Genomic DNA, 13,365 nt, shown 5'->3' with positions numbered 1-13,365 from the left:
GGGCGTATGACCAAAAATGTATATCACTAAGGATGTAACGATTAATCGCAAGGCAGTTAAAACTCAATTCATGGGTATCACGATTGACATCGATACTTTGAAAATTGGCGGGCGGAATCTGCTACTATTTTCTTTCTGGCCGCCTTCTACTCTTACATGTTAATAAATGATTCCTTACCCCTTTAGCACCGAAAGAATATTTGTAATATTACGTGAATATCTGTAAAAGTCACGTTTTTCTAATAGCTCTGTCTGCTAGCATAGCATGTCAACTATTATGCAGTTTTGTATTGTTTACTTTAGAACCAGAATTTAAATTAATAAGCTTCTTCTTCATTTGTATTATTCCTTTATTTATTTCAAGATTTATTTTTAGTTAAATTGCATTGTTTTGAATAGTTTATCAAGGGATTCTTTTGACAATAAAAAATAAAAGGAAAATAATACAGTATTTAGGAATATTTTTCAGTCATCATTTGTCTACAGTCCCATTTTGTAAAATATATCGTGAGAGAATCGTATCGTGAACCCAGTATCGTGAATCGTATCGGGAGTTGAGTGAATCGTTACATCCCTAATTGTACATCAACATTAAGTCAGATTTTAATTGTCTGTTCTCTTAAATTATTTATTTTATGCCAGTGCAAAATTAAATATATGTAACAAAGATGTGAATAAATTATTAGTACACATAGGGCCCTATGGAAATGCACAGCATGAATATTACTGAGCTGAATGCTAGAAGACCAACGGCCTGGCTGCAAAACAGGTGTGACCCAAACTCACTTTGTATTAAGAACAATATGTTTATAATATAACATAATATAGATAATTTACCCACTGAAACTCAACTGAGCACAGACAGGGTGCCACATTGTTACCTTTCCATCATGAGAGCTTGTGTCTTTCATTCTCTCTCAGGTAGTGCAGACTGAGGTTAGTGACACTTGGAACACAATATGAGAACATCACATCCACCTGCTTGGCAGCTACTGCGGTTCACTGCATGTCTTGTGATTTTTATGTTAGCTACTGATCAATCCCAGACAAAACTTAAGTACTTGTTAAACCTTTCCTGTTAAGCCTCCCAACCGTGGTCGAAAGGCACAGGGGAGATCCGCGTTCTCCAGGGCCGGAGGCTGTTACTCCTCCTGGGCTAACACCCGCTCGTCACGCTCGGCAGAGTTGATACCGCCCGCGTATAAGAACCAGGCCGTGTCGTTGTTTCAAGGCTGCACTTTATTCCTCTCTTAAACACTTTAACTCGCCTAGCTATCTCCCAGTCGCCGTGTAGGACTCTCCCTCGTCTCCGCGGCTCTTTCTCCTCCACACACCTACGTCACTCACCCGCGCCACTCACATTCACGCACTGAGCTGCCCTACCTTAGACACATCTCACAACATACTCTTTAAAAAAAAAAAACTAACGCATTCTAACATTTCTGTGGTGTCTAACTAATAGTGATTTTTACTGAAAACAAAATGGGTACCTTTTTTGTACAGCTGATAATGAAATATAATTAAAGGCATAATAATTGAAAGAGCAGGAGGCTTCCTCACTATTGTCATCTGTTTTTTTTTAGCCTCCTGTCAGAATTTTGGTGCGTTTTATCTCCGTTAGTGTTTGAGCAATTTTGTCAATTAAGATATCAAAATGTGTCAAAAAAAAGTCTGCACAGCAGTGCTTGAACTTTTGTGATTTGTAACATTTATCTTTTTTTTTTTTTTAAATTCTCCACCCATTTCGATTGGGAATTTCAGCGTTTTAAGATTTAACGGCTACAACTTTGAACTTCAGCTGTTCAGCCATTCTTTAAAGGATTTCAACCATTGAAAACTTTTAAAACATTCAGCTGTCTGATGGCTAATGCTTGGCTAGGCTAACGCCAGGCTAATGCTATGCTCATGCTATTGCTAGGTCAATGTTAAGCCAATGCGCAAATGTTACTGCTAGGCTAATGCTATTGCTATAGGTCAATGTTAAGCCAATGCTAGAAAATGCTAATGTTAGTTCATGTTAATGTTAATAATAGTTAATGTTAATGCTAGCTAATGCTAATATAGTGTTAAATGACACGGTCCAGCACCTGCATGCTCACTTGCATTTACTTCAGGAAATGAAAATATCCTAGTTTAAATTATTATTATTATTTATGTATTTATTTTTTAAGTCAACAAGTCATTATTAACTGTAGTTAAACTGTGCTGTTAGACTATATAGTAGGACAGGCTACATAAGGGTGACCTGTCACCCACTTAATTTCCCCTGTACCTGCATTGTTTACAGCCGGGTGCCATTGGGTGCATTACCACTGCTGATTTGCACAGGTCAGCTGCTGTACACACAGCCACATGTGGTCCAGATGTGGTTCTGTTGTTCTTTTAAGTCGGTCCCTGTCAGTGTTTCCAGAACTGCATACCTTTCTGAGAGACTCCTTTAGTGCAAAGTGCTCCTGGGTGTAGATTAAATGCTCTCCAGTCGGCTCAGGCGCAGTGGACGTTACACGTCGAGACGACTCGTTTTCGGACAGCAAGCGGAAATTTGCGCTGATTTTGTAGAAATTGCGTCCAACACAAACAGTTTTAAGACGCAGAGACCCTCTGAACATCGCCATGTCTGATCAGAACAACAGTCTCTACTGCGCATGCGCCAAGGCACCAGCCGTTCACTGTGCTCAGAGCTACATGCTAAAGCTAGTAGCAATGTAGTCAGATGACATGTCACAAAGTTCAAAAGACAGTAAAAAAAGAATGTGTAAAAAAAAAAAAAAAACAGTTTATCTTTGGGGCTTCTTAATCTACTAAAACTATCAATGGATTTTAAATCACGTTGTTTAAACACCATCATCTGCTGAGAAACATTTATTATTAATTTAAGTTATTTGTTAACCTACTATTAAACATTACATTAGTTATTTTTGCCTTATATTCGTATTGGTCATCACCTGCATTAGAACAAAATAATAATAATAATAATAATAATAATAATAATAATAATAATAATAATAATAATAATAATAATAATAATAATAATAATAATAATAATAATAATATTTACAAGGCAATTAGACAAAAAAAAAGCTCCTACACACTACTTTTACACTACTGACAGTTTTTTTTTTTTCCAATTGTGACAGATGTTCTACTTAAAATAGTTAACAGAGAAACAATTGGATTAACTTTTTTTTTTTTTTTTTTACCATGTTGTACACAAAGGATAATTTTTTGTAATATATGATGAATATTTGAAGACAAATCCAGGTCAAATGTGTCTGTCTTTGACTGAGCACAGAAACAAATTGTGTAGTTTTAACTATGAACATTTATTGACAGAATATTTTGAGTGTAATACAGTGAATTATTGGACTATGTACATGAAAGATAAGCATAGTGATGAAATTGCATGTTTTTGTGGAAAAGAAAGAATTGTAGGATGTTTTACATGGGAACTTGTGGATTTCATAATTTTGCTTTTATTGCATTCTATCAGTATTGGGCTGCAAATCCATTTAATGAGAGGAGGGTCGTAGAGGCTATAGTGTGAGATATGGAAAGCTCCTTAGGTCCAGTTTAGCAGATGACACAGCCACCTTTCTCCTTGAACGGGTTCTTGTCTTCTGAAATCCCTTTGACGAGGGTGTCCTCATCGACTCCAGCCTGAATATAATCCTTGATTTCCTCGCAGCACTTAGATGTCTGAGATAGATGCAGAAACATTGGAAATAGAATAAACAGTCACATTTCAACGAGTGGTCATTTGGCTTGATACATGTTTTTTACAGTTAGACAAGAAATATTGGATATGGATTAAAATCAACCAGAGAATAATTGTCATTGTATTGAACTCACCATCCACCTCTGGAGTTGCACTTCACGTTTAAGTTGGGTTACTTCCATCAAAGCCTTGTCCTTGTCCGTTAGGTCGTCTACATTTATGACCGGCATTTTCTAACAAAAATCAAAATGATATTATGCAGAATAAAAGCACAGTTAATCAGCACGCAGCCAAATGATTGGCTTTCTATATTTAAGTGAAATATTTAAGAACAGAAACATACCTATCTCAACTCTTAAAGAGCGCAATCCTTCACCATCGAAATCGTGCCAAAGACTCCCTCTCCTCTCTCTTAATCTGGGTTATAAAGTAATCTGCATAAACAATTCTAATCCCCTAATCTGATTAAATCAGTGCTGAGTGACTTTGCCAGGGGGTGAACATGCAATTAAAAAAATGGTGGAATCACACAGGTGTCTGTTTGGGCACTGTGATGTTAAAAACATAGTGTGTTTACAAAAAAAGACGGATTAAACCTAAATCTATGTGCTATTTCTGATCCTATGTTTTTATACAGTATAAGAGGTTAAGGGGTGGTGCTTTATTCATCAGATCATTTAGATAAGATGGCTAATCTGTGTTTATCCTCCACCTGTCAAGGTGGGGACACGTCCTTCATCCAAACATGACTGCACTGCAGTTTTTATGCAACATTATCATACTTGACATTTCAAGACAAGGTGCGGCAAAGACAATATTAATGTTTTGAGGACAGTAAAGACCATTACCACCTGTGGCTTGTCAAATATGTATTGGTTCATGGGATATAAACGATCCAGTGTGAGTTTTGGTGATTCATACCAGAGTCAGAATGCTACAAAAAAATGTAGATAAGTTGGATAACAAACTATTTAAATATTAGATCATTAAAATGAGTAAAATATCACAATAAGTCATGAGAAAAAACAAACATTTGATTGTCCACTTTAAGTAAAGAAAATATGTACAAAATCTATATACATATATTCAAATGTTTACACATATACAGGTGCTGGTCATATAATTAGAATATCATGAAAAAGTTGATTTATTTCAGTAATTCCATTCAAAAAGTGAAACTTGTATATTATATTAATTCATTACACACAGACTGATATATTTCAAATGTTTATTTCTTTTCATTTTGATGATTATAACCGACAACTAATGAAAATCCCAAATTCAGTATCTCAGAAAATGAGAATATTTCTCAAGACTGATACAAAAAAAAGATTTCTAGAAATGTTGGCCAACTGAAAAGTATGAACATAAAGTGTGAGCATGTACAGCACTCAATACTTAGTCGAGGTTCCTTTTGCTTGAATGACTGCAGCAGTGCAAAGGCGTGGCATGGAGTCGATCAGTCTGTGGCACTGCTCAGGTGTTATGAGAGCCCAGGTTGCTCTGATAGTGGCCTTCAGCTCTTCTGCATTGTTGGGTCGGGCGTCTCGCATCTTCCTCTTCACAATACCCCATAGATTTTATCTGTATTTTTTTTCTCCTGTATTTATACATATAATCACACACATAAGATCCATTATAGTTGGTGCAACATTAAAGCTTTAATAAATCAACAGGGCAATAAAAACATGCAGTCATAAAAAATCAATAAAGTTTGGACAACTCTGAATTAAATGAGAAGGTGTGTCCGACCTTTTGACTGGTATTGTATAATAATTGGTCGTTGCAATAGCGGCTGAAACAAACCCTATGGGACTGAGCCCTCGGAGGAGCTATGTTACTATTTTCCCACTCATCCATATGAACGAGTTTAAATCATGCCAAAGCCTCACAAACACACAAAACATGTGTTTTACTCACGCCCAACGATTCACAAACAAACCCAGTCTGGTTTGCAAATACAAAACATCATGCACAAACTAATGCATTTTGTTTTGCATATAAGAAACATACCTATCAAAGAAATAACTAATGTTGTATACACACACAAAGAAACATACCTTCAACAAGAGCTGAAAGTAATGGATTACAAGTACTGTACAATGTTAGTGTAATTGAGTTGCTTTTATGAGTACTTTTTTTTAGTATATTTCTAAATCATGAGTAAATTAATTTTTTTTTTTTTTGTTTTAAAATGAAATAACCAGATAACCATCAAATGCATCACATCATAGCTGACCAATCCGATTAAATTTAATGCACCGTGTCAAAACAGCTTTGAATGCCGGTTATTTTCTCAGTTTTAGAGTTCATAAATTTTGCCATACTTAGAGCCTGATCATTTATTTATTTATTTATTTTTTTATTTATTTATTTATTTAATTGATTGGTGTTATGCTAAAGAATTGTACATTTTGACAAACCTTTTATACAGATGTCTTTGTGGAAAATAAATTAGGTTCTAACTGTGCAAGATTTTGTCTCTTCCTGTTTAAGTTTATACATGAGATGTTTACTGTATGTAAAATGTATTACCAAAAATAAACGTGGGGTGTGAAAGTCACTCGTAACTTTTATTTTGAGTAATATTGAATTGAGCTACTTTTTACTTGTACTTGAAAATTTTATGTATGACTTACTTGTACTGGTAATCAAGTCACAACTTCTACTTGAGTAGCATATAACAGTACTTTTTACACCTCTGCCTTCAACACACACAGAAATCCTTTAAGTACATATTAAAATCTAAATCTTCTTCTAACACAAAACAGGGCATTTGTGAGTGGATCTGCAAGGCAGAAAATAATTGCCATAAGTCATGTGACAGTGGTAAGATTGCGTGAAAAGTAACATTACAGGATTTTTTTTTTTTTTTTTTGTTCTTGAAAACTGTCCCAAGACTTTTGGCACTAATTTCCCACCTTGCGGGTCCGCACACATTTATTAACCTGTTTTGTTCATGGAAGATATTTTTTGTGATCAAACACACATTTCTTTGTATGTGTAAAACCCACTGTATTTGTTTGATAGGTGCGCTTCTTATTTGCAAAACAAAATGCATTCGTTTGTTTGTGAATTGTTGGGTGTGAGTACAACTCTTTTTTTTATGTGTTTGTGTGGTTTTGGAATGGTCTTTACTCATGTGTTTGACACATCGGAGTTGCAGGAAGTCATGTATTCTTGTATGACAAACACTGTGACTGTTTGACTTAAAATGAAATTCTCTGGAGAGCTCAAACCACTTCTTTTTTTTTTTTTTTTTACAGGGAAAATACCTATACTTCCCCTATTACTGGATCTGTGTGGTTCATCATCATCATCATCATCATCATCATCATCATCATGAATCTGCCTTCTAATTATTTTGACAGCATTTCTTAATCAAACCAATGTTAAAGCTGCTATTTCTCTTAGTCACGTCATTGATACAACTTTGCGCAAACTTAACGCTCCTTCCTCCTCTGTGACGTCACCAATCACCCCAGTAACTTTACTGTTTTATGGAAGTGAGTCACGGCATCCCCGCCCCTGTATTTCCCCAGGGAAACGCCAGTATAAAGTCGGAGTTATCCGGGATGGTCGGCACTGCAGAGGAGGAAAAGACTGAGCCAAGTCTCCTAACTTTGAACAATGGAGTGTTGCATATTAGTGCTGTTTGCATTCCTTTGTTCTTTTTACAACGCATTGGCGCTGGCACCCAAAGGTAAACTCAATAGTTCCTCTGTTGTTTTTCTATCTTATCTCCTCAACCACATGATCCATGGCTGCGTGACGTGTCGTTGAACAAAGCCCACACTTTGAGGCCTGCATTTGAGTTGTTATTATTATTATTATTATTATTATTATAGTAATGTGTTTTATTATTGTGTTGCGCTACATAGGCGTGTGTCTCCTTCAAGTGGACGAAGGTCCGTGTAGAGCAGACATCAGCCGTTATTTCTACAACACAATCACTCAGAAGTGCGAAGTGTTCTACTATGGAGGCTGCCTGGGCAATGCCAACAACTTCAGGAGTTACCAGGAGTGCCAGAAAACCTGCTTCAGAATCCCAAGTAAGTCTGTCTGACACATGCATCACATGGTCAAGTTTTAGAATGGGAGCGGTTTTTACTGTTTTTTGAATTTTATTTTTTATTTTTATTTAAGTCGTATTTTTCTCCTTTTTTTTTTTCTTTTTTTTTTTCAATGCATGGATTGTTAATTCTAGTCCAGTGTTTCCCAAACATTATTGCCCCATACATTTACCCCTTAGCTCACGTTATATACATTATTTATTAGTATCTGTAGGCTCATCTCAGCTGTTTCCCATGTCTCCTCCAGTATTAATTTCAAATTTAGGCCTTTTTTTTTTAAAAATTAATTTATTACAGACGTTTTGCTCATTTTAGAATGTGAACTTCACTCTTTGGTGTATTTTAAAGAGTTGCGCCACAGCTCTGTGTGCATGTTAAAAAAAAAAAAAAAAAATCTATACTGTTAAAATAAACTGACGAATGTGTCTGTGAAGTACTCCAGTTTGGAAACCACGGTTCTAGTCTTTAAATTATCCCTTATCTTTAATTCTTAACAGTGTTAAATTTGATGAATAAAAATGTTTTGCTGACTAAAATGACATTAATAATAATGAGACTGTGACTAATTAAGAAAAAAAAACTCTTGTGAAACAAAAACTATATAAACACAATGATATTTTTGTTAACTAGTAAAATGAAAATATAATGTTCACATGGATTTAATGCAATCAGAACTAAGTTTCTGTTTTTGGACGGTATCCAATCAAAACTACCTCTGTTGTGTGGAAGGCGGGACTAGCTGGTATGTATGTGATCAATAGGAAGTATGCAGATAGTGTTTGTGGACAATAAGACTGTCATGTGGTCTTACACATTGATCACATCAAATCTGCCTGTATTTATTACATCCCATACCAAGTTGATGAATGTTAAACTCTTTGACGAAACTCATAATGTCATTTAGTTAACTAAAACTACACTATAACAAAATAGTCCTGTTGACTAGATTTTTGACTAAAACCAAGTTGTATTTTAGGCAAAAGGCTACGACTAAAACCACATCAAAATGAACACTGGTTCTGATAGAACTGTTTGTCTTTGTTTCCTCAGAAGTTCCTCAGATCTGCAGGTTTCCCAAAGAGGAGGGACCTTGCCGTGCCCTCTTCCCACGATACTTCTTTAATATGTCCACCATGCAGTGTGAACCCTTTTACTATGGAGGCTGCCAGGGGAACGCCAACCGCTTCCAGGATCTCACCTCCTGCAACGAGTACTGCAGCCCACACAAAAGTTAGTAAGAGTTTAAAAAGTCCCTTAAGGGTAGAAGGAACGTCTTAAATAATCCTGTGAGGCAGTGAAACCATTTCAAACCTGATTTCTCAGACACAAAACTCAGCAATGCAATATTTAACACTATATTTATGTATGTGTGTATTTCCAGCTGTTCCCGTCCTCTGTTTGGATCCTCTGGACAAAGGGAAGTGTTCAGCCTCGATAACTCGGTATTACTACAATAAGGCCAACAAGATGTGTGATGAGTTTGTGTATTCTGGCTGTGGAGGAAGCAGCAACAACTTTGTGTCACGGCAGAGCTGCATGGACGTTTGCGGTAAAGGTACAAGAAATGGAATGACCATGATGTAGTTCAGACATAGGCAACTGCTGGTGCGGGGGCCACATGTGGCCCTCAGTCTAATATTTATGCGACCCCCAAAGCAAATCCCCAAAAATGGAAATTCAAGAAGTTTGAAGGAATGTGAAGCCCAGCATAACACACAAAAACACAAAAAATTAAAAAAAAATACACAAAATGACTCTTAAAACATAAAATGACACAATTGTTTAAGCTTAACTTTTATTGTGTTTTTTACATTATGCACTTTTGTGGTTTTATTCTGCACTGTAAAGTGACCTGAAAGGTGCTGATTTTCAAATAAAATGTATTATTATTATTATTATTATTACTACAACCACTTAAACAAACAAAATGACTACAAAAACACACAAAGCAACAACACGTTAAAGAATATCTCCAAAGACACGCAAACTGTTAACAAAATTACAGGAAATGACAACAACAACAAAAATTCAGAAAGTGACCCCCAAAACACACAAATCAACAAACAAAAATGCAGCAAATGACAGAAAAAATACACAAAATGACACCAAAAAATAATAAAAACACACAAGACTCCAAAAACACACAAAATGACTAAAAACTGACGAAGCATAAAAACCACAAAGACAATGTTCTACTAATGTTCTGATTAGTCATTATTCTAAATGCTAGCATGAATATTGATCATGTGGCCCTCGGATTAGACACAATCACATTTGTGGCCCCCGGCTGTGATAGAGTTGCCCATTCCTGATGCAGTTTGTTCACCTTTTGATTTAATGCAACTTGATTGTATGATAACCAAACTGATATGTTTCAATTTTTTTTATTCCAGCAGACAAAAAGACCACACTGTTCGCAAAAAGTCGACGCCAGATACGAAACAAACACAATCGCATCACTTTTATGCAGGCGTAGACGTCGGACACACAGTGTCAGGAAGTGAGGAGCTCTCATATGAACGAGTCCTAAACAAGGACTAAAATGTATTTTGTTAAATGCTATAATATGGACCAGGTCATGTTTGTTGCTAAAGGGAAAAAGCTACTACAATAGCATATGATGTGACTGGATTTGTAATGCCCTATGAGACTTTTTTCCAAATGTGACTTTGCTGTATGCTGTCACTGAAGTTTATCACTAATGCACTAATGTTACTGATTGTGTATTTTGTATTATGGCATGTGTTCAGTGTGTTTTTGTATAAGTAATATTATATTATAGTGAAACCTATGATGTATTTGCTGTATTATTTTTTTTATAGACGATACAAAATCTGTTGAGTATTCTTTTTTTTTTTTTTTCCCCACTGACGCTGCTGATGAAGCATTGAACTGTGAAATCTTGTATTAAAACTGGAGAAATGCAGCACGTTTAGCTTTCCTTTTTGTCGCTTGCTTTTTTTTGTTGTTGTTTTTTTAAGTAGCTCATCTGTTACTAATGCTACAGACTATTATTGGTTTAGTAGCACATGGTATTTTGTTATCATGTATTTTTAATGAGACACAGACATTACCAAAGCCAATGCACAAAAACAAGCCTTGACTTTTACACGCATTTTATTTTTTTTAACACTTTTTCAGGGAACGTCGACTGTTGCAAGTCTTCATCTGAAAAGTTTAATCATTTTAATATCACCTCTGCTGCTCTCTTTGGATCAAGTTGGAAAAAATACTAATATTCAATTATAGGTTGTTGATGGCCCAAATAGTTGTGAGTGTTCATAAATAAGGTTAAATAACATTGTTCACATTAGAAAGATCTCAGAAACATTCATTTCAAGGAAACCAAATTGCAAATATATTATTAGATTTACACAATCTAATGACTTCTTTATCATAACAAAACTGAATGTAGGAAGCTGAATTTCTCATTTCCAAAGCAAAAATACAATTGCATGTAAATCAGCATAATGAAAGTGTGGGTCAACTGTGGACACTGCAAGTATCTTAGACGCCCCCTGGTGACGATTTAATAAAAAATACCCAAAGGGATTTTCCATTGTTTTAGTATTATTATTATTAATAATGTATTTAATGATTAATGGATAACTTTGTAATTCAAATTAAACCAATAAAACTGTGGTAGTTGATGGAAAATGGAAAGATAAGTTCAGTTTTTACGTATTCAAAGAGCTTCCAAAAATTCAGACGTAATGTGCAAACTAAACTGTGTGGTGTCAATTTGACATTTCTTTTTTCTGTTGGTATTTTTTTTTAATCTATTTGCACTCATATGAAGAAACATGATGTCAAGATAACAAAGAAAGGATAGTGCAGGAAGGGAACGAAGCCTAATGGCTTATAAAATATCCTCCCCTTAAAAACACAGTTTACAACATTTTCTTAAAAAGAAACAGCAAAGAATATTAAAAAGAAAAAAAAAAAAAGACAACAGAATAAAGCTGTACTGTAATGGAAACAAGAGAGTGAGTTAATTGTATTTCATTATATGTTATTGCTTAGACAAAATGTACTGAATTAGGTTAAGTTAGATAGGTCCCTAAGGGCCTTTTTTACGAAGCGAGATTACCTCTTATCGCGCTAACTTCCAGGGTTTAATCGGGATGTGCTGTCCCACGAAGCTCGCTAATGACTTATGGAGCTAAATCACCATGGAAACTTATGCTGAACGGCTAGCCTGGTCGAGAGCAGGTTTTGCTCTGGTTAGGATGTGTGAACACGACAGCTGTCAGATCAGATCCACACAGCATCAATCCTTTCATTTACCGATGACATCCTTTAGGAAAGATATAGATTTATATCTGATGGACTGATCTACAATCAGCTGATGAACCCTGTGTCTCGGTTGTATGCGCGGACAGGTGAAGTTAAATGTGAATTAATTCAATGAATTAATTCATATATGACTTCACTTGTCTGCACATATGGATCAAGACACAGGCTTCATCAGCTGACTCTGTGAATGCATAAGAGTGTCACATTATTTATATGAATCCATTGAATTGGAGATCCCATCCAATGGATTAATATGATGAATAATATCACGCTTTTATACATTAACAGTATCAGTAGCTTCCTGTCTGGGTTCTTTCATTCCTGCCTTTTCTGTAACAACAGTGTTGTTTTTGGTCTGAATTATGGATTTTAATTATTCATCATTTTAAACTTAAACAACACCTAACTGGTCGGGACCAGGTTATGAAGTAGATCAGATCTGAGCGAGTATAAAAGCTTCGCCTCCTGGTGCGCAGCACCACTGTTGCTCTTCGCTATCATCATGGATTTAAATTAATTATGTTTATTTAAGATGATAAGCTGTTCCTCCTGTGAAGACGCAAACTCTGCCAGTTTTCTCCATTGTGGTGATTGGTCAGATGCTGCAATCTCTACCCCTTTTATGTGAACTCACACGTACCCAGGCTGAAAACACTTGGCTTAAATTAGCATGTTGTGATCGACCGTCGTAAGACAGCTCCTCTCTGACAGGGAATGTTTGGTTAGATGAAGCCCGCTAACGGAGATTAATCCAGGATATAATTATCTAGATTCGTAGCATAGGGCCTACTCATTTATGAGTAGATGTACGACAATATGGTAAATGAAAGTTATTGAAAAACAGTGGATGTCTGCTGAAAACTGAAAAAAATTAGGAAGGTATTTGGAACGTCTTGTTTGTGATGAATGAATATGAACATAACTAACCCCATTTTTGGAGCATGTTAATGGAAAAGATTGACAAGATTTTGTATTTCCTAGTATACTTGGTAAACAAGATAATGCCATTAAACAGTGACCACTGACTAATTGTGAATGGGGCTACGTCTTCATAATTCGTCATCAGTTAAGTGCTTATATATTGAAGAGATTGACAATAAAGCTTTGGAAGACATAATTGCAGTCAATGTCTCAGATGGTTTAATACATCAGATTATAACTTTGTGGTATACAGGCAGTCAACCTGGTTCTGCTGGAGTTGTCTCTTCCCACTGTCGCTAAATGCTTGTTCATGTGGATCTTGTTGGGTTTTTTCTTTCTTATTATGAATTTAATATTTTG

At 35.6% G+C, this 13,365-nt stretch overlaps 3 protein-coding genes across 4 annotated transcripts in view; 1 reads left to right on the top strand and 2 right to left on the bottom strand.

Annotated features, from left to right (window-relative positions):
* LOC114472359 (probable acyl-CoA dehydrogenase 6) overlaps positions 1-2,653 on the bottom strand; it is a 32,987-nt gene extending 30,334 nt beyond the window's left edge. The window contains exon 1 of the mRNA XM_028461595.1: positions 2,421-2,653. Within this exon, the coding sequence (XP_028317396.1) occupies positions 2,421-2,615 (195 nt within the window). The 5' untranslated portion in view covers positions 2,616-2,653. The remainder of the gene's footprint in view (positions 1-2,420) is intronic.
* An 868-nt stretch (positions 2,654-3,521) lies between these two features.
* Positions 3,522-4,104, bottom strand: gngt1 (guanine nucleotide binding protein (G protein), gamma transducing activity polypeptide 1). The gene is made up of 3 exons (XM_028461635.1): positions 4,064-4,104; positions 3,850-3,951; positions 3,522-3,696 (listed from the first exon to the last, which is right to left on the bottom strand). The coding sequence occupies exons 2-3, from the start codon at positions 3,943-3,945 to the stop codon at positions 3,571-3,573; spliced, it is 222 nt and encodes a 73-aa protein (XP_028317436.1). The 5' UTR covers positions 3,946-3,951; positions 4,064-4,104; the 3' UTR covers positions 3,522-3,570.
* Positions 4,105-7,253: 3,149 nt separating this feature from the next.
* tfpi2 (tissue factor pathway inhibitor 2) lies at positions 7,254-10,714 on the top strand. 2 transcript variants are annotated; one of them, XM_028461392.1, is made up of 5 exons: positions 7,254-7,418; positions 7,597-7,767; positions 8,839-9,018; positions 9,170-9,343; positions 10,185-10,714. In XM_028461392.1, the coding sequence occupies exons 1-5, from the start codon at positions 7,346-7,348 to the stop codon at positions 10,262-10,264; spliced, it is 678 nt and encodes a 225-aa protein (XP_028317193.1). In that variant the 5' UTR covers positions 7,254-7,345; the 3' UTR covers positions 10,265-10,714. The 2 variants fall into 2 exon arrangements, with proteins under 2 accessions (XP_028317193.1, XP_028317191.1); XM_028461390.1 differs by having other exon boundaries at positions 7,257-7,418; positions 10,182-10,714.
* Positions 10,715-13,365: the final 2,651 nt, after the last annotated feature.

The sequence above is a fragment of the Gouania willdenowi genome, chromosome 11, assembly GCF_900634775.1.
Source record: "Gouania willdenowi chromosome 11, fGouWil2.1, whole genome shotgun sequence".
Classification (NCBI taxonomy): domain Eukaryota; kingdom Metazoa; phylum Chordata; class Actinopteri; order Blenniiformes; family Gobiesocidae; genus Gouania; species Gouania willdenowi.
Note: the sequence above shows the minus strand (reverse complement) of the source record. Positions and strands in the feature narration are given on the sequence as shown.

What these genes read in the sequence shown, in the direction of transcription:
- gngt1 (XM_028461635.1), bottom strand. Translation starts at nt 3,945, where the DNA reads ATGCCGGTCATAAATGTAGACGACCTAACGGACAAGGACAAGGCTTTG. An exon ending in TGCAACTCCAGAGGTGGATG is followed by an intron (nt 3,697 to 3,849) that starts GTGAGTTCAATA and finishes CATCTATCTCAG; the next exon opens with ACATCTAAGTGCTGCGAGGA.
- tfpi2 (XM_028461390.1), top strand. Translation starts at nt 7,346, where the DNA reads ATGGAGTGTTGCATATTAGTGCTGTTTGCATTCCTTTGTTCTTTTTAC. An exon ending in ATTGGCGCTGGCACCCAAAG is followed by an intron (nt 7,419 to 7,596) that starts GTAAACTCAATA and finishes TGCGCTACATAG; the next exon opens with GCGTGTGTCTCCTTCAAGTG. An exon ending in CATGGACGTTTGCGGTAAAG is followed by an intron (nt 9,344 to 10,181) that starts GTACAAGAAATG and finishes TTTTTATTCCAG; the next exon opens with CAGACAAAAAGACCACACTG.